A 23,281-nucleotide genomic window follows, 5' to 3' on the forward strand; every position below is an offset into this window, starting at 1 on the left:
ATGTGCTACATTTTAAAAGATGTTACTGGAACCAGTCTGGCTAGTTGTAAACTAGTAATCATTGCCAAAGGATAGCTTTTTTCTTTTTACACATTCAGCTGTACCTGCTCAGTTCAGATAATTTACCTTACTTTGAAATATAGCCTTCATTTTGGACACTGTTCTTGGTTCTCTGGTTTAAAGGAGCATGTTGGATTTGGATTTGGAATCGAGACATCCTGGGTCAGTCCAAAGAGCACTAGCTATATTTGAATTCAGAAACCCTGGGTTCAGATCCCACCCCTAGGACCCTGAGCAAATCACTTAACTTTGTTGGGCCTCACTTTCTTCCTCTACTAAGAGAGGAGGATTAGATTTGTGAGGTTTCTTCCACTTCTAAAATTTTTTTAATTTTTTTTTTTTTTAGTGAGGCAATTGGGGTTAAGTGACTTGCCCAGGGTCACACAGCTAGTGTTAAGTGTCTGAGGCTGGATTTGAACTCAGGTACTCCTGACTCCAGGGCCGGTGTTCTATCCACTGTGCCATCTAGCGGCCCCTGTCTCTTCCACTTCTAAATGTATGATCCTATTAGCTGGCCCTTAGTGGCTGCTTAAAGCTTTGTCACTTCTGGCAGGCAAGCTGCTTTCCTTTTTTGAACTCATTCCCTCACCTGAATAATGAGGTAGTGCCTACCTTACAGGTTTGTTGGGAGAAGCAAATGAGATCATATATATAAAATGTATATATAAAATGCTTTAAAAGCTGCAAGGGGCTATCTAGATGTCTGCTGCCTTTTGTGTTTTAACAAGAAGGGAGTTCACCTTGGCTCTCTGAAATTCAGTCTACCACAAATTTCCTCCTGCTTACAGATCCGTCATCTGCCAAACTAGTCAGTGCTACCACTGCTAAGGGGTCACACTGTGGTGTAGTGGAGAGAGTCCTGGATTTTGGATTCCAATCTTGGTTTGCATCTTAGATTTGCCATTTATCTACCTGAGTTATCTTGGTCAAGTAACTAAGCTTTTTTAGGCCTAGGGGGTTGTATTAAATGATCTTGAGGGTCTCTGTCCACCCTAAATGTTTCATTGTATGAACTTGTCTTTGCCACAAGTATTTCTGATAGTTTCTCTGTAACACTTCAAGCATCAGAGACTTTGTAGGATATTAAGTGAGAGGGGACAGTTGGAGATCAGAGAGGTAGGAAGTACCCAGAATCCTTGGCTTGCTATCTTTTGGTTAGTTTGTAGTTAACTTTTAAATGGTCCTTTCTGCAGATAGGGCACATTCCTCTAAGGGTGTTAAGTTACTATTTCTTGCAGTTTAACAGAGTTTGCATTTAGGAAACAAAATGTCTCTTTAAGAATCCTTCCTGTTTGCCTTTATTGTGGTTCTCTCTGCCATGTAAAAATTCATGTCACTCACATATTCTCAGAGTTGACAGTGACCTTTGAAAGCATCTAGTACAAATGTACTTGAACAGGAGTCCGTTCTACGGTATCTCAGACAACTTGTCATTCAACTTTTGCTTGAATACCTCCAGTGATAGGGAACCTATGCAAAATTCACCCATTATCCCTGGTTCTGCCTGCTGGAGTGAAGCAAAATCAGTCTAATAGTTCTTTCATAAGACAACCCTTCAAATAATAACTATTAATAATTAATACCTAATAGTGATTTGCCTTTTAGAGCTATATAATCCTAGACCATTAGTAACCGTATATTAAGTGTCTACTGTGTGCTAGGCACTGTGCTTAACATTCAGGATACAAATAGGGGTAAAAAGACAGCCCCTGCCCTCAACTAGCTCACGATCTTTGGGGGGAGACACCAAGCAAACAAACATGTACAAAGCAGCTATCTACCAGATAAATAGGCAGTCAAGAAGAGGAAGAATGTACTAGAATTAAGAGGGGTTGGAAAGGTTTCCTGGAGAAGCTGGGTTTTAGTTTTAGTTTAGGTTTTAGTTGGGTCTCCAGGCAAGCCAGGAGACAGACATGAGAGTATTTCAGGCTTAGGGGCCAAAGATGAAATGGCTTTTTTCTCGAAACACCTGGGAGTCCAGCGTCACTAGATTAAACAGTAACTGGGGGGCATTTAGGTGTCAGACAACTGGAAAGGTAGGGATGGGGGTCAGACGTGAAGGGCTTTGAACACCAAACAGGATTTTGTATTTTGATCCTATCCTAGAGGCAATAGAGAACTGCTGGAGTTTATTGAGTAGAGAGGAGATGTAGTTGGACCTGTTCTTTATGAAAATCACTTTGAAGGCTGGAGGATGGATTGGAGTGGGGAGAGACTTGAGGCAGGCAGACCCCTCCAGCAGGCAATTGCAGTAGTCCAAGCATGAGGTAATGAGGGCCTTCACCAGAGTGGTGGCATCATCAGAGAAGGAGGTGTATTAGAGAGATGTTGCAAAGGTGAAATAGGCTGTGGCAACAGATTGGAAATGGGGTGTGTGTGTGTGTGTGTGTGTGTGTGTGTGTGTGTGTGTGTGTGTGTGTGAGAGAGAGGGGGGGGGATAAAGGATGATTCCTACTCCCCTGAAGCTGGGGTGAGTGTGGTGTTGTCCTCTACAATAAGAGAGTAGGTGGGGGAGGGGCAAGGTTTAGGGAAAAAGATAATGAGTTCTGCTTTGAACATTGACTTTAAGATGTCCGTTGAACATCTAGTTTGACATGTCCAAAAGTCCTTTCAGGGTGTAAGAGTAGAGGTCAGCATAGGGTATGGGGCAGGATAGGTTGTTTTGAAAATCATCAACACAGAGATAATTAAACCCATGGAAGTTGATGAGATCACTTAGTGAATTAGTATAGATGGAGAACAGGGCTCAGAACAGAACCCGAGGGACACCTAAAGTTAGGAGGCTTGATCTGGAGGAGGATCCTGCAAAGGAGACAGAGAAGGAGGGGTCGGATAGGCAGGAGGAGAACCAGAGCACTAGAGAAGAGGGTGATCAACAGTGGCAAAAGCTGCAGAAAGATGGAAGAGAACAGGCATTGAGAATAGACCATTGGATTTGGCAGCTGAGATCATTGGTAACTTTGGAGAAAACAATTAGTTTGGTGGAATGATGAGGATGGAAGCCAAAGAGTGAGAAGAGAGAAGATGGAAGTGCCTCCTCTAATAGATGGACTTTTAAAGTTTAGCTGTAAAGGGCAGAGGAAATAGGCAAGTCTAAGCTCTGAGCCTTAGGTCACTCTAAAACTCATCACTGGAAACAGGTGCAAACTGATGAAGTCCTCCTTTAGTCCTTTACAGAGTGTTTGGTGAAGATGTGCCTAGAGGGAGCCTGTTATAGTGCTCTACAACCTCTCCCTGTCATGAAGACCTTCTCTCCACTCTATAGCCATTTAAAAAATGGAAATAAATCTCTACCTTACCTGGCTCACAGGTTCTGTTGCAGATAAAAGTTGTAAAGATAAACATCTACTGTATTTTGTACTGTCCTTGCAGGCAGGGACTGTCTTTTGTTTATCTTTATCTCTGATGCCTAGAACAAATGCTCTGCATGTATTAAAAGTTGCTTGAGTGAATGAATAAATATAAGGTTTATAGGATTTTAGAGCAGGATGGAACCTTAGAGATCAGATTTAATTGTGAAAAGTTGGTCTGTGGCAGATGATGCCTTTAGCCGTCTGCAGATAACAGTTCCACCAACTTGTTATGCAACTTTGTTTCCTTTTCTGTAAATGGAGTTAATAAAGCCTGTGCTACTACCTGCACTGAATTGTTAGTTGGCCCAAATGAGATACAACTAGTATGTAAAAGCAGTAGATGCAAAGGATTATTTTTTTTTCAAAGTAAATCCAGGAAATTTATTAACACAATTACAAAACATTTTTCACACAGAGACAGATCTCAATAATTGGAGAAATATTAATTGCTCATGGTTAGATTGAACCATCATAATAAAAAGGATAATTCTGCCCAAATTAATTTACTTATTCAGTGCCATACTGATTAAAGTACCACACATTCATTTTATTGGCCATGGAAAAAATACCAACATTTATCTGGAAGAGCAAAAGGTAAAGAAGATCAAGGGAATCGATTTTTTTAAAAAGTGAAAATCAACACAACCTAGCAGTACCAGATTTCGAACTATAATACAAAGCAGTAATCATCAAAACAGTCCGGTATTGGCTAAGGAATAACATGGTAATGCAAAGGATTATTAACTATATTTTGGAAATTTTTAAGCTAAAGCAGTTTTACTCTTCCTCTGGAAATTTCTTGTGAAGACAGAACTTTATTGGATGGAGAAAATAGCGACCCTTTGAACCAGAAGGTTGACGAAATCATAGTGATTGGAAAATAGTAGGCTAATGCAAGCTGTTAACCTCTCTCCCCAGTAGAAATCCATTTAAACCATAAGGTGTATAAAGCACTCCTTTATCTTGTGCACATATTACTCTCTTCACTTTACTATGAAGATACCTGGAGTCAGAGAGGGGTCATACACTATAATGATCAGAGATGGACTTCAAACTGAGGCTTCTGGACTTTAAATTTGATGCTTTCTATTATATTACACACTGCCTCTCACCACAGGGAATCTCCTGGGTTGTTTCTTCTTCTTCTTTCTTTTAAAGCAAGTAAATAAATATCTAGGAGAAACATTTGGCATATATAATTCTGGGTATAGAAAAATGATTGGCTCACCCCTTTGAACCTTTTTTAAAAAACACACACATTTTACCTGCTACCAAGAAAAGAGCAGGAAAGACTGAAGTAAAGCATTTAAATAGAAAGTTGAGCCAACACAAGTTCATTGCTTTAATTTAGAAGTTCAGTTCCAGGCACATCTAAAATTAGGTTCAACACAGCACCTGGGTGGGGGGTGGGGTTGGTAAGCCCCTAGCAGCAGTTGGAAAAGGAAAGAAGAGGCCCCTTGGGATTTGTTGACATTTCCTTGAGCCTGGTCAGCAATCTTCTTGATTGTTGGTAATTGCCACTCTTCTCTGGAGGTTGGAAGGGAGGGGCTCCTGGAGACAGGCTGATCCTGATGCTTATCTGAACAGGGTTACACTGTTTCCCAGGGACTTTACTGGGGTCTGGTATTAATCTTGTTGGATGGGATAACCATGTTGGGCAGTATGCCTGTATTTGATAGTGCTAAGGGTAAAACTGAGCTCCTATCTATCTAGCTCTTGGCAGTTTTCTATATTCCCCAGTAGGCATCAGTGCCCAGGCTTTTAGATGGCCCTCATCAGTAAGCATTTGTTGCTCTATAGCCTTGTTTCCCCTGAGCTACTGATGTTATGTTAGGGAATTTAAGTTCCAGGGGGGAAAAGCAGTGGGGGATTTAGGGCCCAACTGCTGCCACTGTACAGGTTTAGTTCTGTATTATTGCAATAACCTCCTAACAGTTTCCCTTGTTCCTTTCCCCCAATCCCCATTTTCCCATCCCCCCAGCACACACAACTACACTGTTGTATTACACAGCTCCGATCACACAGGATTCCGGTAAAATCTAAATAAATTCCTTAGCCTGCAATTCAGAAGTCCCTTTTCAATTGACTTCAGTCTGATTTCACATTAAGGGAGAGGGAAGCAGCTACTAACTTTCATTTTAGAGATGAGGGAAGTGACTCCCCACAGCTAGTAAAGAGCAGATAGATCCAGGGCTTGGGGAGCACAAGTCAGTGTCTTTTCCTGGCATAACCAAGCCACCTTGATATTGAGTGTGTATATATTGTTAAGTGAAAGAGGGGGTGGAGCCAAGATGTGGGAGAGAAGCCAGGAAGTTGCCTGAGCTCTCCCAAGTTTCCCTCAAAAACAACATTAAATCAAACTTCTAAACAAATGCTGAAACTACAGGACCTACAAAAAGACAGAAAGACACAATCTTCCAACTTGAGATAAGTTAGAAGACTTCAGGAAAAGTTGGTCTCACTTGGGCAAAAGGGGTGCGTGGTGCAGCTCACAGCACCACACAGCTTGGAGGGGGTCTGGGCAAGTCAGCAGGAAGCTCTTGGCCACAGTGGAGCAACTGAAGCCCCCCAATCAGAGCTCAGCAAGCTTGTGGCACAGCAGGAGCACCAGCACCAGTGGAAAGGGCAGGCTGCCAGCTGGAGGGCCACCCACAGGACAGGTGCGACCAGGCCTGGCCATCCCAGCACCTGGAGCAAGTGCAGGGAGCAAGCCCAGGGGAGTGAGAAATCCACAAGCCATAGAGGCCTCAGAGTAGAAAGCCAGTGTCACAGCCCCTATCCCCCAGCACAAGAAGTTTGAAACAGTGAACCTGGTGCCCCAGGAGCAGGCCTCAACTTTAAAAAAATAAGCTGCAATATGAGTAAGAAACAGAAGAAGTTAAAGAGGTGAATAGAATGTTAGAAAAGTTAGATATGATAGATGTCTGGAGAAAATTAAATGAGGATAGGAAGGAATATACCTTTTTCTCAGTGGTACATGGCACATATTAAAAAATTGACAATGTATTATTAGGGCACAAAAACCTCATAGTCAAATGTAGAAAGGCAAAAATAGTAAATGCATCCTTCTCAGATAATGATGTAATAAAAATTACATGTAATAAAGAGCCATGGAAAGGTAGACTGAAAATTAATTGGAAACTAAATAATTTCATCCTAAAGAATGAGTGGGTCAAACAACAAATCATAGAAACTATTAATAACTTCATCCAAGAGAATGACAGTAATGAGACAACATACCAAAATCTAGGGGATGCAGCCAAAGCAGTGCTTAGGGGAAATTTTATATCTCTAAATGGTTACATCAGTAAAAAAGAGAAAGAGGAGATCAATGAATTGGGCATGGAACTTAAGCTAGAAAAAGAACAAATTAAAAATCCCCAATTAAATACTAAATTAGAAATCCTGAAAATTAAAGGAGAAATTAATAAAATGAAAGCAAGAAAACTAGAATTAATCAATAAAACTAAGAGCTGTTTTTTTTTTTGTGAGGCAATTGGGGTTAAGTGACTTGCCCAGAGTCACACAGCTAGTAAGTGTGAAGGGTCTGAGACTGGATTTGAACTCAGGTACTCCTGAATCCAGGGCCGGTGCTTTATCCACTGCGCCATTTAGCTGCCCCAGAGCTGGTTTTAAGTGTGTATATGTTTGGGGTTTTGCTCTGTTGCTAGATTTTAAGTTGCCTGAAGGCAAAGACTTTATATCCTGGTCATCTTGGTACCTGCTACCATGAAGTACTTGATAGACAAAAGTTGAATTAAAGCATGCACATTTTGAGCAGTTTACATTATATAGAGCTGTTGCATTCCTATCTAAAGATGAGGAGATTCCTGGGTGGGCCGAGTCTGCTTTAAATCAGCTACTTCCTATCTCTTTAACCAGGGACAAGTTATTTAAGCTCTCAGCCTCAGTTTCCTCAACTGTAAACTTTGGTTAGACTAGACGACCTTTGCAATCCCTTCTGGTTAAGAAGTCAGTTCCTATGAACTTGATTGACTTGGTTTACTGCCAGCTTCAATGGCTTTTCCAGAGCCCTAGGAAGGGCCTGCAGTGAATAATATGGACCGGCTTGGGCGAGTTTGAGTTGCTGCCTCTCTAAGGTGTAGCCCCCCGTTCCCCTTCTTTGGCTTAGGCAGTGACACGCCCGACGTGTTCTCCGTGCGTGGTGAAATGCCAAAGCGATGCCAGCGTGTGAGTGTTCGGGCCAGCCCCTGGTGTCCGGAGCCCTGGCCTTGGTGGCCTGGCGGGACGGCCCTGGGGGGAGCCGGGCGTGGCCGGGCGGCCAGCGTGGAGCCCACCGTGGGTACTCGGCCGGAAGCCTCCGCAAACACTTGGGGCCTCCGGTTTCCTGTTACTCCGCTTCTAGGGGGCTGGACAGAGGCAGGGAGGAGGGACGCTACCCATAGCCTGGCAACAGTTTCCATACCGAAGACTCCGGGGTTGGGGCAGGAGCTGGAGCTGGGGCTGGGGCTGCGCCCGCCCTCCTCCCTTTGGTTCCTCTGCCGCTGCCGCCTGGTACGTCTGTAAGGGGATCCCCGAAACCCCGATCCCCAGGGCCTCCCCGGGCCACTCCGCTTCATCCCGGGAGAGCTGGCCCGCCCCGGACGATAGCCAGCGCTTCCCGCTTTTGCTTTGGGGCCGGAGTATTTTAAATGGAATCCTGGTGGCGATTATAATGGGGGAGGGGGAAGAAGGGAGGAAGCTAATTGATTACGAAGACTTAGCAAACATCCCATCCCTTCTTTCGACTTTTGTCCCTTTTCAGTTCTGCTGCTGTTTTCTGATGGCCGGGCATATAAAAAGTTTGTTTTTCTCCAAGTATCCTGGTGGAAGCTGGCTAACTGGCCCGAAGGGGCTGCATTTTAGCTCCTTTGGCTGCCGGCATTCCCTTGCCCTGGAGATTAATGGGTTTACTAACATTCGGAGGTCTAAAGGACGCTAGAGAAAACTACTTAAATCACTTCTTGCCAAGTGTACATGATTTTCCAAATGTATTCCGTTTGGTTGTCATTTATTTTTCTTTGCTTGTGGTGCCAAACTTAGTTTGCTGCTTGCTATTTGTGTGCAAAGCCCTTATTCTCTTGTTAAAAAAATTAAATGTAGTCATATGGGAATGTGCTTTTTGAATTGAATTCCATTAGGACAAAAATACTTTTTTTTAAAGTAACGTTTAAGAGATTTTGGAACATTATCCTGGAAAACAAAAAAAATGTTGCTTTTTAAACTTTATATTTTATAACCAACTCCCCTACGTTTGATAATAGCTCCCATTTTCTAGCACCATGGGGCTTTTCCCCCCTGGACATTGACATTATTTTGCTTACCCTTGAGGTGGTGTGAGTATAGACTATAGAGTAGCCAGCCTTGAGGTTAGGAAGCCCTGGTTTCAAGCCCTGCCTCTTCTGCACATTGCTCAGCTGGTGTGGATGAGGTAGTTATTAGAGGTATTAGGCAGATGGAGGAACTGAGGATCAGTTTGGTGCAGCAAATATTAATTTCCAGGCCTGGGGGATAAAAAGGTGAGAAATGGACAACTCTTGTCCTCAGAGAATTTAGATTCTAACAGGTCACACAGACAGTAAATCTTGGGGCAGAGACTAAAATCCCAGAAAGCAGAGCTGGGATGTGCTCCTCCCATAATGTTATTTATTGTTGCTACTTAGTGCCTCTTTGCCTCCTAACACTAGGAGAAAACTTTGGGGAAATCGTTCAGCTTACTGGTGTTTTGAAACAGGTGGTTGAGAATTGTTTTATTAGATAAAACTTACTATGAGTATATACCTGTTAACCTTGAGATGCTTCTTTTGAAGTGAGTGTATCTTTAATTGAAGAAAAGAATATGCTGTTCTTTCTGGAATGGTTGGAGAGTCCTTCAGCTTCCTGGAGGGGGGAGGTTGGACCAATGATGAGTTCTGTTCAGGTGACCTCTGGTGCCCTCTTTTAACTGCTGTAATTTGATCATAGCTGATCAAAGTAATACCCACTTGTAGCTCTGTTTCTGGGTTTTGATACTTGCTTGTTTTTAAACAGGTTAAGCCAGAGCTCACAACCCTAAATTCCTATTCATGGGGCAATGACCCAAGCTTGTGGAAAGAAACCGTGCACAGTGAGGAGGACATGGTCCAAACAGGGGACAGTTTCAATCTTTACAGATCTCAGGTGAGCAAAGATATATTTTTACAAGGGTGAAAATTGACTTAAGAATGTTTACATGAGCTGTGTAATCTAAAGGAAAATCATTGGAGTTTTCTGTGCCTTAATTGCCCCCTCTGTACAAAGTGAGGGCATCAGACAGTATGATCTCTAAGGTTCCTTCTGGCTTTAGTTCTATGATTCTATCTTTTATAACTTTAATTTTCTGATAATCCATTGTGAAATCATACATCTTCTGACCCTTTCATTTTTTAATTAGGAATTACCTATACCTGTAGGTTCTATTACTTCCCCTTGAAATCCTTTTTGCAACGCCTTATTGTATATTCCAGGAGATGTTATCCAATCAGGGTCACAGGTTAGGAAGCTCTCACCTCTTAATTTCAAAAGTTCATGATTTCTTTCTTTCTTTCTTTCTTTTTTGGTGAGGCAATTGGGGTTAAGTGACTTGCCCAGGGTCACACAGCTAGTAAGTGTTAAGTGTCTGAGGTCAGATTTGAACTAAGGTCCTCCTGAATCCAGGGCTGGTGCTCTATTCACTGTGCCACCTAGCTGCCCCTTTCATGTCTTTTTTGATAAAGACCCAGATAATTTTTATATATGAACATTAGCACATCTGTGATTTTTCTCATTTCTTTCTGAATATGTATGGACATATATTAGACACATATTTCAACCTTGAGTATCTTTTTTAAAAGATAATAAACATTTTTATTTAAATTTTTGAGTTCCAATTTTTATCCCTTCTTCTGTCCCTCCCTCCCCCCACCCTGAGGTGGTAAGCAATCAGATATAGGTTATACATGTGCAATTATGTAAAACATTACCATATTAGTCATTTTGTACAAGAAAACTTGGATAAAAGAAAAAATGAAAGTGAGAAATAGCATGCTTCAGTCTGTGTTCAGTCAATATCAGTTCTTTCTTTGGAGGTAGATAGTATGCTTCATCATTAGTCCTTTGGGATTGTCCTGGATCATTGTATTGCTGAAAATAGTTGTCATTCACTGTTCTTCATCAAATAGTACTGCTGTCACTGTGCACAATGTTATCCTGGTTCTGCTCATTTCACTATACATCATTCATTTCATACATGTCTTTCAAGGCCTTTCTGAAATCATCCTGCTTGTCATTTCTTATAGCACAATGATATTCCATCACCATCATTTACCGCAGTTTGTTTAGCCATTCCCTAATTGATTTCCAGTTCTTAGCCACCACAAAAAGAGCTGCTAGAAATATTTTTGTATAAATAGGTCTTTTTTCTCTGTTTTCGGATGTCTTTGGGATATAAACCTAGCAGTGATATTGCTGGATCAAAGGGTATGCACAGTTTTATAGCTATTTGGGCATAGTTCCAAACCGTGCTCCAGAATGGTTGGATCAGTTCACAACTCCACCAGCAGTGGATTAGCATCCCAGATTTCCCACATCCCCTCCAACATACAGTACTTTCCCTCTTTGTTATATTTGCCATCTTGAGTATCTTTTTGCCCATCTTTTAAGATTCTAAGGTAGTAATTTAAGTATATTGAAATCAGAGTGGTATAGTAGAAAGAGCCCTCCCTGGCCTAGGGACCTGAGTACTGTTTCTAGCTTTGACCATGTGACTCTTGAAACCTCAGTTTCTTAATTTTTAAATTGAGGGAATTGAACTTGGATAATCTCTGAGATCTTTTTCTAGCTTTCAGATTCTATGTGTGTCATTTGAGTTTTCATTTAGTAGTTTGTGTTTTTATGTTACAACTTTTATGATTTTTTTTTTAGTCACAGGTTTTCCCTGATACCTGCCCTTTAACCTATCTTCTCTTTTCCCCTTATAACAAAACAGAATGTTATCATGAAAGTAAATAAGTAGAAATAACATTTATTATGACTTTAAGATTTGTCAGACTTTCTAACAAAAATCCTATAACGCAGGAGCATTGTCTCCATTTGCCCATGAAAATGTTTAGGCATATAAAGTTTAAATAAATATTTGCCCATGGTCATAAAGCTTCCCAGCTCCAGAATTGGGCTTCAAGTTCAGGTCTTCTGAGTCAATATCCAGTGTTCTTTTCACATCCCTGAGCTGCTTCCTGAACGCAAGGGACCTGTGTTTAGCTGGATGGAAGAGATTGGGATCAGCGGGTGGCACAGTAGGTCTGGCTCTTAGTCCCTTGAGTCTGAGTGAAGCAGATTTCAGTAGTTAACCTTCCTGGATGCTGACTCACTCTGACTTCTGGTTCAGGTGAGTCAGTAAATCTATGGAAAGTCTTAGACTTGGGAGGGTTTATTTTAAAGTTGTGTGTTCAGGGTGCTTAGCTTAGTTCCTTGGCTTGAATAAAGATTTTCTGGATGGAAACTTAAGAGTTTTCTTTACTCAGCCCTATAATCCCAGAACATTCCTTAAAGGCAGTGAGCATGTTGGCATTTTAGTGCTAAATAATAATCTCCAGCCATTAATTCTTTGAACTTATTCCAGTTTTCCATGGCATTGCAAAGAATAGTTGAGAAGATTCCTTAGCAAGTGCCTTTAACACTTTAGTGTTCATAGTGAGGTTTTCTGCCTAAACGTGACAGTTCTTGCCTTGATTTTACTTAGCTAATTTAGTTTGTGATTATTTACACAAACCAAAGTATATGTGGCTATCTGGCTATCTGCATATTAAACATATACCCTTGTCTGGGAAAGAAAAATATATCAGCCTAAAATTCAACCTGGTTAAACTCGGAAAGTTTGAAGTTTGTTATTTTGATTGTCTTTTCCTTCTCTTTATTAAAAAGGACCTGGCAGGCTTTTGGAAATGATTTTCTACATCAAATCACATCTTTACAGACACATAGTTGACTGAATTGTACAGAATACAACAGCTTAATCTACATGTTCTTTGCTGATTACCAAAAACTGAAGAAGGCATTTGTCTTGGTAGAGCAAAACTCAGCCTTAAGTCCTATTCTCTAACCAGGAATATTTTGTATATCTGTCAGAATCACATATGATTCCTTGGTCAATGCAACCACAGAGATATATTTGTCATTAGTCCTCTGATTATTAAGGTCAAGTGAGACATAAAATAGAGATGGATGCTTTCCATAGGTGTTTGCCCTTCTCTTGGAGGATGGATGTCCAGTGTAAGGCCCAAATGGAAGATGGTCTCCTTATTCTTGATGAGACTTCTCATATGACCCTGGGTGTTCTTATGTGCACATGATATTGTGCGGTTCTCATCAAGGTCCAAAATATTACAGAATCTTCTTAGTGAAGTTTATGATTATCTAAAAGCATTCAGCCTAACAGTTCATATAGGATAGGTTAAAAGGATGGAAAATGACAGTGGTGAGGGGGAGAGATGTGTATTGACAAAACTCTTGTCTAGACTATAAGTAATTGGCCAGTCTGTTGAGTTACTACATCAGTACTTCTACCTGGGACAGACACTGCAGCCAGATAAATGAGTTGGACCCACAGTTAAATAGGAGGAAGAGATTGGGCTGGGTTTTATTTGGAGAACTGTACAGTGCTTTTAACTAGCCAGTTTTCCTGCACTCTGGTAGTGTCCCATCTTTTTTTTTTTTTTTTTTTTTTTTTTTTTGCGGGGCAATGGGGCTTAAGTGACTTGCCCAAGGTCACACAGCTAGTAAGTGTCAAGTGTCTGAGGCCAGATTTGAACTCAGGAACTCCTGAATCCAGGGCTGGTGCTTTATCCACTGCGCCACCTAGCCGCCCCAGTGTCCCATCTTTTTAACACAAATGTTCCTTGATGATGCTGGAGGGACATTTTAGAGATGAAGAAATGAGGCCTAATGTGGTTAAATGACTTGGTACAGATCAGATCACACAAGTAGGAAGTGAGAGAGGTGGGATTTGAAACTATCTTTTGACACCAAATCATTCTTTCCACTGTACCAAGTTCTAAGGAAGGCCCAAAGGGCAATAGAAAAATGCGTGGTGGGCGCATATGGGCCACCTCCATCCGCTGATGATTGAAGTGCGGGAAGGATATCATTGAGGAAATGGAGGGAAAGAGGTGGGCGGGTCACATGGTGTGAGAGAGGAGAACAGATCAGATGGGCTTCCTGAGTACCAGCTGATTCCTGTGAAATGTAAGAAGACCTTGGGGAAGACCTCAGTCACTCTAGCATAGTGGTTGAATTCTTTGAGAAAAGCCTGTAAATAACAATGAAGAAGAATATGAGATGAGAAAGTATGGATAGATGAACTCCACCTGCACAAATGTGGGAATACCTGCATCAGTTGAGAACACAGAGCCAATGAAATATTGAAGTTCCTTCCATTTTTATTTATGCTAATGCCATATTGGCATAGTGCTTCACCCTTTTAAAAACATTCACTTATTAGGAGAGGCAGTGTGGTGCACTGGAAAGCTCCTCACTGGGTTTGGGGTTGAAAGACCCAGGTCCTGTTTGCTTCTTCTGGGACCTGGGACAGATAACTAAACTCAAGTCTCAGTTTGTATTGCTGTCAATTTGGAGTAGATGATCTGTAAGGTTATTTCTCACTCTCTGTAAATCCTCTTGTAAATTTAACATACATCTTTATTACAGTCCTGTAGAGGAGGCAGAAGGTAGGCATTCTCTCCCATTTTACAAAAATGGAAACTGTAGCTCAGAGAGGCTATCGAGAAAGTGGTGGAGCTGGGACTAGAACCCCAGGGTTCTCATTCCATTATAACCATGCTGCCTTTCAATAGCTATATACAAACAGTCTTTCTAAATGTTTTTTTTCATGTTTTTTTAATAAATTATTTTTTCTTTTTCTTCTGCCCTAATTATTTTATTTCATTTAAAAATAGTGAATTGGATAACAAACCAATTAAACTTATCTTTACAGCTGTTTGCTCCTTAAAAAGCAACCTTCAACAAAAAGTTATTTGTAATACATTAATTATTCTCTTTCCTGATTTGATTTGTTATATTATTAGTATTGTTATATTATCATTCTCTTTCCTGATTTGTTTGATTTTTTTAAATTTAAAATTTTAATTTTAAGTATTTTTTCATTGGAGCAGGACTTTTGTCTTACAGAACGCATATATAATATTGATGCATGTTTTGCACTTGGGAACTCAAAAAGGCCACTCAGTGAATGGAGAAAGGATATAGGGTAGCAAGAAGAAACAGTTCCAATATAGTTTCAGTATGTTGCCTGTGGTGTCTGTGGACTTCTCTCAGGTTAGTCTGTATGTTCCAGTTATGCCATGAGATGTGGTATTACAGTTAAGCAGTTAGCAACCCAACCCCAAAGAGAAGTGGCAGGGGTCTGAGCCTTCTGTGTCCTGCCTTGCTAATGGATTCCCCAGGCAGTGAGTGTGTCAGAGTTATGGATTTCTAAAGAGCTTCTAGAGTCAAGCAGAGCCTCCTAATTTGGGGGTGGTCGAATCTTTGGCCCCTCACATGCTCCACTGAGACTTCCTTCTTTATGCATCTGCATTGTTGGTGACTGATAGAAAACCGAGTGCCATAGGTGCCCATGCTTCTAACTCTGCTGGTTTTGGCAAGCTGTAGTGTTCCTTCAGCATGTCTTAGACACATACACTCCAATGTTAGATTAATTTACCTAAATGCCTCTTTCATGTTGTCATTCTCCTGCTCAGACCTTGGATGGCTCTCCATTGCCTACAGGATAAAATCCAGACACTTTAACCTGACATTCAGGACTTTTATAATTGGACCCTAACCCCTCCTCTCTTTCTCTCTATCGCTCTCTCTCTCCATCTATCTTTTAAAAAACCTTTTAATTTTCAGTTCCAAATGTTCTCTCTTCCTCCCTACCCTACCCACTGAGAAGGCAAGAAAGCCAGTACTTATCACACATATGAAGTCATGCAAAATATTTCCACATTAGCCATGTTGGGGGGTGGGGCCAGAGAGAAGCAAGAAAAAGAAAGGGAGAAAAATGCTTCTTTGCACTCTGAGTCCCTTGGTTCTCGCTCTAGAGGTGGGTAACAGTTTTTGTCATGATTCCTTTGGAATTGTCACGGATCGCCCAATCCATAGCATCCATCAGAGTAGCCAAGTCTTTCACAGTTGGTTATCGTCCTAACCATTTTCCCAACCACATCCTCCACTTCTCATTTATGCCCTTGTTCTGTTCAGGCTGCTATACTTACCTTCCCATAAGTGTGCTTTGTCTGTTACCACCTCCATGCTGAGGCTTCTTTCTCCTCATCCAGGCAGTACTTTTTTTCCATTTCCACCTCTCTATCCAAATTCTACTCATCCTTTAAGGCCCAGGTCACATCTCTCCCAAAATACTTTCCTTGACCATTCTCACTCATGATATTTTCTTGAAATACTACCTCATTTGGCACTTACTAACCAAAAAAACAGTAGAATGATATATCCAGAAGGACTTTTGAATCTAATCCAACTTCCTTATTTTGCAGAGGAAGAAATTCAGTACAAAGAGATTAAGTGATTTGTCCAAGGTCATAGTTAGTGGCAGAGCTCAGATTAATCTGTTTTCTTTTCAGTAGTCACAAATTCCTTGAAGGTAGAGATCATGGCTTCCATACCTCATGTATCCTGAAGAGTGAGTAGTGTTGGGCTGGGAATTATGGTAGGTCTTCAATTAAATTCATTGTTGGCTAATTGAGATAGATATTTGACATAAACAGCTTTTTGGTATGTGGGGTTAATTAACTGTTCTTGCATTTTATGATATTTATTTTATAGATTCGTGTATTTATATTTATTATATTTGAGGTAGCCTACAAATTCAAATGTTATTAAAATATCTTCATTAATTGCTTATATTTTTACATCACCTGCATTTTCCAGTGTGTCCTTCTGTTCCCTTCTAATAAAGAATTAAAAAGAGGAGGAAAAACAGTTCAGCAAAACTAAGCAATGGATCAGCCAGCTCTGACATTATATGCAGTATTCAACCCTCATAGCTCTGTGCTTCTACAAAAGACGGGAGGAAAGTGCAGTCTCATCTCCCTTCTTTGGGGCCACGCTCGGTCACTCTATGATTTCACAGCATCCAGTTTCCATTTCTTTGTTGTTGCTCTTTCCGTTTACGTTGTAGTTCATGCATATGTTGTTTACCTGATGATTAATTCATTTTTCATCCATTCACAGTCTACGTATTTCTCTATATTTGGCATGTTCATTGTTTCTGACATCACATTTTCCATTTCATTCATGTACCACATACTGCAATTTGTTTAGCTGTTCCCCAACGGATAGACATCTGCTTTGTTTCCAGGTCTTTGCTACTACAAAAAACACTGCTGTTAATAGTTTGGCCTCTATGAGAGAAATTCATTTTTAAAAATGGAATCTATCAGAACTGGGATGATCTGGGAGAGAAGACTACCAAACTGAAGGTCTATGGAGCTGTTATGCTGACTTCATTGTTTTATGCCTGTGAAGCCTTGACAGTCTACCAGCACCATGCCAGGAAACCAAATAGCTTCCATTTGAATTGTCTTAAGAAGATTCTGAAGATCACCTGGCAAGATAGGTACTGGACACTGCCAAGCATTCAGACTCTACCGCAGAGAGCACAACTGTGATAGGCTGGCCACGTTGTTCTAATGCCAAATGTATTTTTGCCTAAAAGACTGTCTTTTGGAGAACTCACAGAAGACAAGTGCTCACGTGGTGGTCAGAAAAATTAATATGAGAACACCCTCAAGGTCTCCCTTAAGAACTTTGGAATTGATTGCATGACATGGGAGATACCGGCACAGGACTTCCCGGCATGGCATGTCCTCATTAGAGAAGGTGCTATGCTCTATGAGCAAAGCAGGATTGAAGTAGTTCAAAAGATTTTGTGAGATGTGCAGATTTAGAGAATGTAGCCCAAATGTTCACATGCATTATTTGTGCCTGACCTGTGGTAGGGCATTCTGAGCTCATATTGGTCTGGTCAGCCACACTGTAACTTGACTCTGACATAGTGATGTCATCTTGGTCCCCTTAGAGAATGAAGAACAACAGCCAACCAATATTTCTTGCTACCTGATAGAGTCACTGATTTCTGCTTGTTCTAGACTAATTTTCAGAGATTTCCATTTCTTGGGGAGGGTATACAACTTTTCTCTTTTAAGCAATTTATTCTACTTCCAGTTCTATCACTTAGAACTTTTATTTCATTTTTTATCCCTTGTTTCATTTCTTCCAGGTATTCATGTAGTCCTTGTGGAAAATCCATTTTTTCCTTTGAATCTTTACTTAGAGTTCTTACAAGAGTTAAATTTGGAAAAAAATTCCATACTGGCCAGTGTTTTTTTGTTTTAAGTTTACCCATCTCGATAGCTTTAGTTTATGTTCTCTACAATCTGTAGGTCCTATGATCTTCAGTTTCCTGCCCAAGACCTTATAAATTTTGGTAATACTTCCTGGTTTCCTTCTGGCTGTATCATATATGCCCCCAGAAAGACTATTAGCCTAGCACTGATCTGTTCCAAGAACATTTAGCAGCCAGGATCTGGAATGGGAAATCACTATGAAGAGTGTAAACAAAGGGACAAGAGGCTGCCCAGTGGTGGTGGTAAATGGAGAGTCTGGAAGTGGCGATGGGAAGCAAAGAGCATTCCAACTTGTCCACCATGACTACTGAGCTGGGGATTTGGGGAAAAGTGTAACTAATACTAGAAAGGGGAGCAGGTCAGTTGGACCAAATATGTAGCAGGAGGGAGGGTCAGTGAATGCCAAAGGTAGAATGCCTGTGGGGTATCCATTCTAGAAGACACAGTGGGAGGGGCAGGCAGAACTGGAATGTGACATTGAGTAGGGGATAGGGTTGAGGAAAATGGGGAACAGGATTTAAATATTGCAAGCCAATGGTTCAAATCACTGGGATGAGGAGAGTACAAGGGGCTGGGATGTATGTGTGTTAACCATTGAAGGATGAATCCTGGCAAAGTATCATTGGTTGCAGAGGTTCATTGAGGAAGGCACATGATTAGTCATATGAGACTTAGCTGAAGGAACCAGGGGACATTTAACCTGAAGAGAGAACTCAGGGAGTTAGCAGTGGTCAAGCATTTGGAAGGCTGCTGTGCAGAAGAGGCCCCAGAGATCAAGGCTAGGATCAAGGAGATCAGTGGGAGAAACTTGCCAAGAAGACTATTTATGCTTAATAGTAGGAAAATCTTCCTAACAACTAGAGCCATCTAAAAGCAAAATGGGAGAGGAGGGGGATTGGAGGATTTTCAAGTAAAGACTGGCCATCCGCTCGCTGGATACGGGTTATGGTGGGAATTTCTAGCTCTAAAATGCTGACGGTTTTGTATTGCTCCCAGAGAAAAGAACTAGGAATTCAGTTTTGACTCAAAGTAAGGAAGAATTTACTAATGATTGGGGTTCTCCAGAGATAGAATATGAGGTAACGAATTCTTCTTTGAAATTGTTTGAGTAGAGCTTACATTACCCCCTTCAGAGATGTTGGAGATGGTTTGGGAGGTGTGATTCATAACCTCTAAGCTCCTTTCAACTCTTCATATTCTTGTGAGCCTAAAATAGCTTCTGAGAAAGGTCTGGGAGAGGATCACTGATGGATATATAGACAGCAAGATATGAACTTTGGGTGTATATATAGGCCTTTTTTGTTCTTCCAGGTTTTTGGCCACATGCTAATTAGTTGAGATTGTAAGATGAATGTTTTGGATAAATGAGGTATTATAATTTACCTATAATTTTTTTTTAAAGAAAAATGTGGTCAATTACTATAAAGTTCTTTTCTAAGTTATCTAAACTAAAGATTTCTTTGCCCTTTTGCCGAATACAATTTTTAAATCTGCTTAAATTATCTTTTTGTTTTCTTTCAGGTAAACTATAAGAAACAAGGAATGGACACCCAGTTATTCAGTCCTTTGCTGGCTGAGATTACTGATACACCACCTCTGGAATCTTCTAGTTTATATAGTAACTGGTCAGTTTATGGAGATGACATTAACCCACCCACCGCCTTTCAAGACTATACCAATAAAAGGTATCAAGTAAATTTGTTGTTTACACAGCCATCCTCTCAGTTATTCCTGTTCATAGCTTAGGAGTCATCTTTAACCACGCCCTCCCCCCCCAATATCTAATTATTTGATAGGCTTGTAGACTGTGTTTCTACAACATCATCTTAACTCAAATAACTGTGTAGTTCAGACCCTTGTCACCTCTTGTGTGGCCTGTTGTAGAAGTCTCCTAATTGGTTTCCCTACTTCCACTCTTTCTCTTTTCCAATCCATCCTTTTTATAGATCCCTAAAATGGCAGAAATTAATGACTTCCTTTTGTTAGAATAAAATAGAAATGTTGTAGCCTGGCATTTAAGGCCCTGCACAGTCTAATTAATCCACTTCTCCAGCCTTTAAACTATTATTCCTCTGTGTTCCGGTCTAACTGGACAGCTAGCTGTTCCCCAAATTCAATTTGCCATTTGTTTTTTGCCTGCATGTATTCACATACACACACACACACACACACACACACATATATTCCTCCTGCCCCTTAGGACCTGCCAGAATCTCTTCTTTCAGTCAGTTCCCTTCTCTTCCTGATCTGTTCTGCTCCCTCCCTCCTTAAATCATTGGGTATTTACTTGTCTAGAAGCTCCCTGAGGGCAAGAACAGTTTTGGTTTTGGTCTTGTATCTGCTGTGCCTGGCCTAATTTAGTGGGAACTTAAAAGACTTGCTAATGTGATCACTGAATGACAATCTGTCTTTTACCTGGAGGTCCTGAAGCCTAAGAGAGCAGCTCTTTTCAAGTCCAGCCTGAAGAGCCATGGAAAGCTGTTTATATCTAACAAAATCCGTGTTTACAGCTGATTGAGACGTTAGAGATTCTCATCATCAGTGAATCCCTCATTTTAGAAGTGCAGTGAGTGACCCTCCCCCTCCCCAAGTGCAGGGCTTGAATCCAGCCCAGCCATCAAAGCTACTGCTCTTTTCCCCATATGTCTGCCACACAGCCTCAGAATTAGATTGTTAGTAGAATTGAGGTGATCTACATAACGTGTCAATAACTAACCTTATTAACTTTTCAAATGACTCTTATGGAACATGAAGTTATAGTTTCTTTAGAAGAATTTGTTCAAAGTATTCTGTCAGTGTCTCATGACCAAAGAGATAATGTCAGTGCCCTATAGATTTTACATCTCCTTGTTAAGAGATCAGCAGTGCTTTGGCTCTTTTGTACCTGTTGACTATTTTTAGATAGGTGTTGCTTTAAAGAATATTTAAAAACATTTTTTTTTCTCATTTAGAATTTTATTTTCCAAATTACATGTAAAAATAAATTTTGACATCAATTTTTAAAAACTTTGTGTTCCAACTTTCTCTTCTTCCCTCCCCACTCCACCCCGCAAGAACTCAAGCAATTCAATATGTTATAAATTTTTTTTTCTTGCCCCATCCCCATTCAATCTTGAGGACGACTACCTTTTGTGATTGGATATCATTCAGTTTTCTTAAGGATAAAGGTATTGGAATATGGATAGAGGGGTTGGGGGATACTGTTGGTGCTCAGGCCCCTGCACTCCCTTTACTTCATACATGAAACTATGGAGGGGCTTGCCTTTTGTGCAGAAGAGAACCCAGACTTGGGCCACTTGAGATATTTGAGAAATCACTGAAACTTTTTAGTGATATAAGAACTCTTTGCTCTGTGGAAGAGCTGCTTGTACCTCATAGCTTGGTCTGAAGGCGGAGTTCTTTTGCAGTTTATCCTGAAACTGTTTAACTTGTGTTTCTCCTGTCTTCTCTGCTTTGAAAACAGGAGGCAGCCACTTTCTTGTGTGGTGTGGGTGCAAAGGGATTCTTAATAGAAACTTCAAGTCTAGAGACTCAGCAACTGGGAGTTGAGTATAGCTGAAATAATGTGGTCCAGTCTGGGAATCCACCTGGCATTTTATATAATTGTTTCTATTTTATATCATTAGAACTGACCGTACTGATCACAGGTTAATCTTTAAAGTTCTTTTATTAATTGGTGTATTCACTGTCACTGAATCTGAGTTGGGAGGGGACTTCACCCATACCTGAAGAGTAGTCCTTCTACAGCATACTTCGTGCTCAGGATGCCTTCCCTTCTCATCTTTTTAGAAAGCTCAACTTCCTTCAAAATTCAGCTCCAGTATCATCAGGGGCAGCTAGGTGGTATAGTAGATAGAACACTGGCCCTGAAGTAGGGAGGAACCGAGTTCAAATCTTACTTCAGACATTTACTAGCTGTGTGACCCTGGGCAAGTCACTTAACCCCAATTGCCTTAAACATCCAGGGTCAACTCTAGTTGTCCTGATATATATCTTGCCACTGGACCCAGATGGCTCTGGAGGAGAGAGTGAGATTGGTGGCCTTGTACAGCCCTCCCTCACTTCAGTTCACTGAAAGTCATGACATCACCTCCTAAAGTCATGGTCCTCTTTGAGAATGAAGGACAAACAACAACATCCAGTGACAGCATCTCCTTTTCCATGTGGCCTTTCCTAAGCCTGTACATCACATCCTCAACAGCTGAGTGTTCTCTCCCTTCATACATATAAACTGTACCTTGTCTATACCCTTTTTTACACCTTTCTTCTGCCTCGATCATGCCTTCCTTTGTATTGTTTTCACTCGTGTACATTTTATGCCCCTCTATTCAGACGTAAACTCCTTAAAGTGAGAGACTGTCTTTTTTCCCTTAATCCTAGGTTCTTAGCACAGTGCTTTGCATGTGGTAGAAGCTTAATCAATGTTGGCTGAATTTTGAATTCGGCTTTCCAGTCTTTGCTTGAACACTTCCATTGAGGGGATCCCACCCCCTGCTTAGGGGCCCATTCATTTCCAGGTGGACAGCTTTTATTGTTACAGTAAACTCAAATCCACCCCCTGGCAGCTTCCCCTCATTGTTGCAAGTTGTAGCCTTTAGGGTCCAAACAAAAATCCAAATTCATCTAATACATGAGAGCCCTTGAAGGACTTGCTTTCTCAGTCTTCCTAAGCCTTCTCTTGTCCAGGCTCAGCATCCATGTTCCTTCAGCCACCCCGCATCTGTCGTGGTCCTGAGACCTTTGTAACCTTTGAACATCTTGGGCACTAGTTTCTGGACACACTGAAGCTTTTATTCTCCCTCCCCCCACCCAATTTTTTTTTTTTTAAAGATAAAACACCTAAAATGAACATAGTATTGCAGATCTGATAGGCTTTGAGAAGAACACCATAGGGTTATTGCTTCCCTGGTTTGGGATGGTTGTGTCTCTTAAACTTGAAGCTCTCTTCCATTTTTTTGACTGCTGTGTCATACTCAATTTGATTCAAATAAGACTTGCAGAACACTAAAACCCCCAACTATTTTCTTCACTGACAATGTTGTCTAGATATGCCTTTTCCTCTAATATTTGTGAAGTTGATTTTTAACTCACATTATGGGATTTTACATTTATTTCTTTTTTTCCCTCTCTTTAAAAATTTAATTTAATTAAAAAAAATTTTCCAATTGGGGCAGCTAGGTGGCACAGTGGATAGAGCATCAGCCCTGGATTCAGGAGGACCTGAGTTCAAATCTGGCCTCAGACACTTGACACATTTACTAGCTGTGTGACCCTGGGCAAGTCACTTAACCCCAATTGCCTCATCCAAAAAAAAAATTTCCAATTATATGTAAAGATATTTGTTAGAGTTCCAAATTTTTCTCCCACCCTCCCTTCCCTCCTCCCTTATGAAGCCAGCAAGTAATGTGATACAGGTTATATATTACAATCAAGGATTTTGCATTCTTTTTGTTA

At 40.8% G+C, this 23,281-nt stretch overlaps 1 protein-coding gene across 1 annotated transcript in view; it reads left to right on the forward strand.

Annotated features, from left to right (window-relative positions):
* Nucleotides 1-23,281, forward strand: part of LOC122736152 (meiosis-specific coiled-coil domain-containing protein MEIOC-like) — a 33,277-nt gene that overhangs the window by 1,508 nt on the left and 8,488 nt on the right. The window contains exons 2-3 of the mRNA XM_043978204.1: nucleotides 9,444-9,572; nucleotides 19,349-19,512. Coding sequence (XP_043834139.1) covers nucleotides 9,444-9,572; nucleotides 19,349-19,512 — 293 coding nt within the window. The remainder of the gene's footprint in view (nucleotides 1-9,443; nucleotides 9,573-19,348; nucleotides 19,513-23,281) is intronic.

Source organism: Dromiciops gliroides, chromosome 1 (assembly GCF_019393635.1).
Source record: "Dromiciops gliroides isolate mDroGli1 chromosome 1, mDroGli1.pri, whole genome shotgun sequence".
NCBI classification, from domain to species: domain Eukaryota; kingdom Metazoa; phylum Chordata; class Mammalia; order Microbiotheria; family Microbiotheriidae; genus Dromiciops; species Dromiciops gliroides.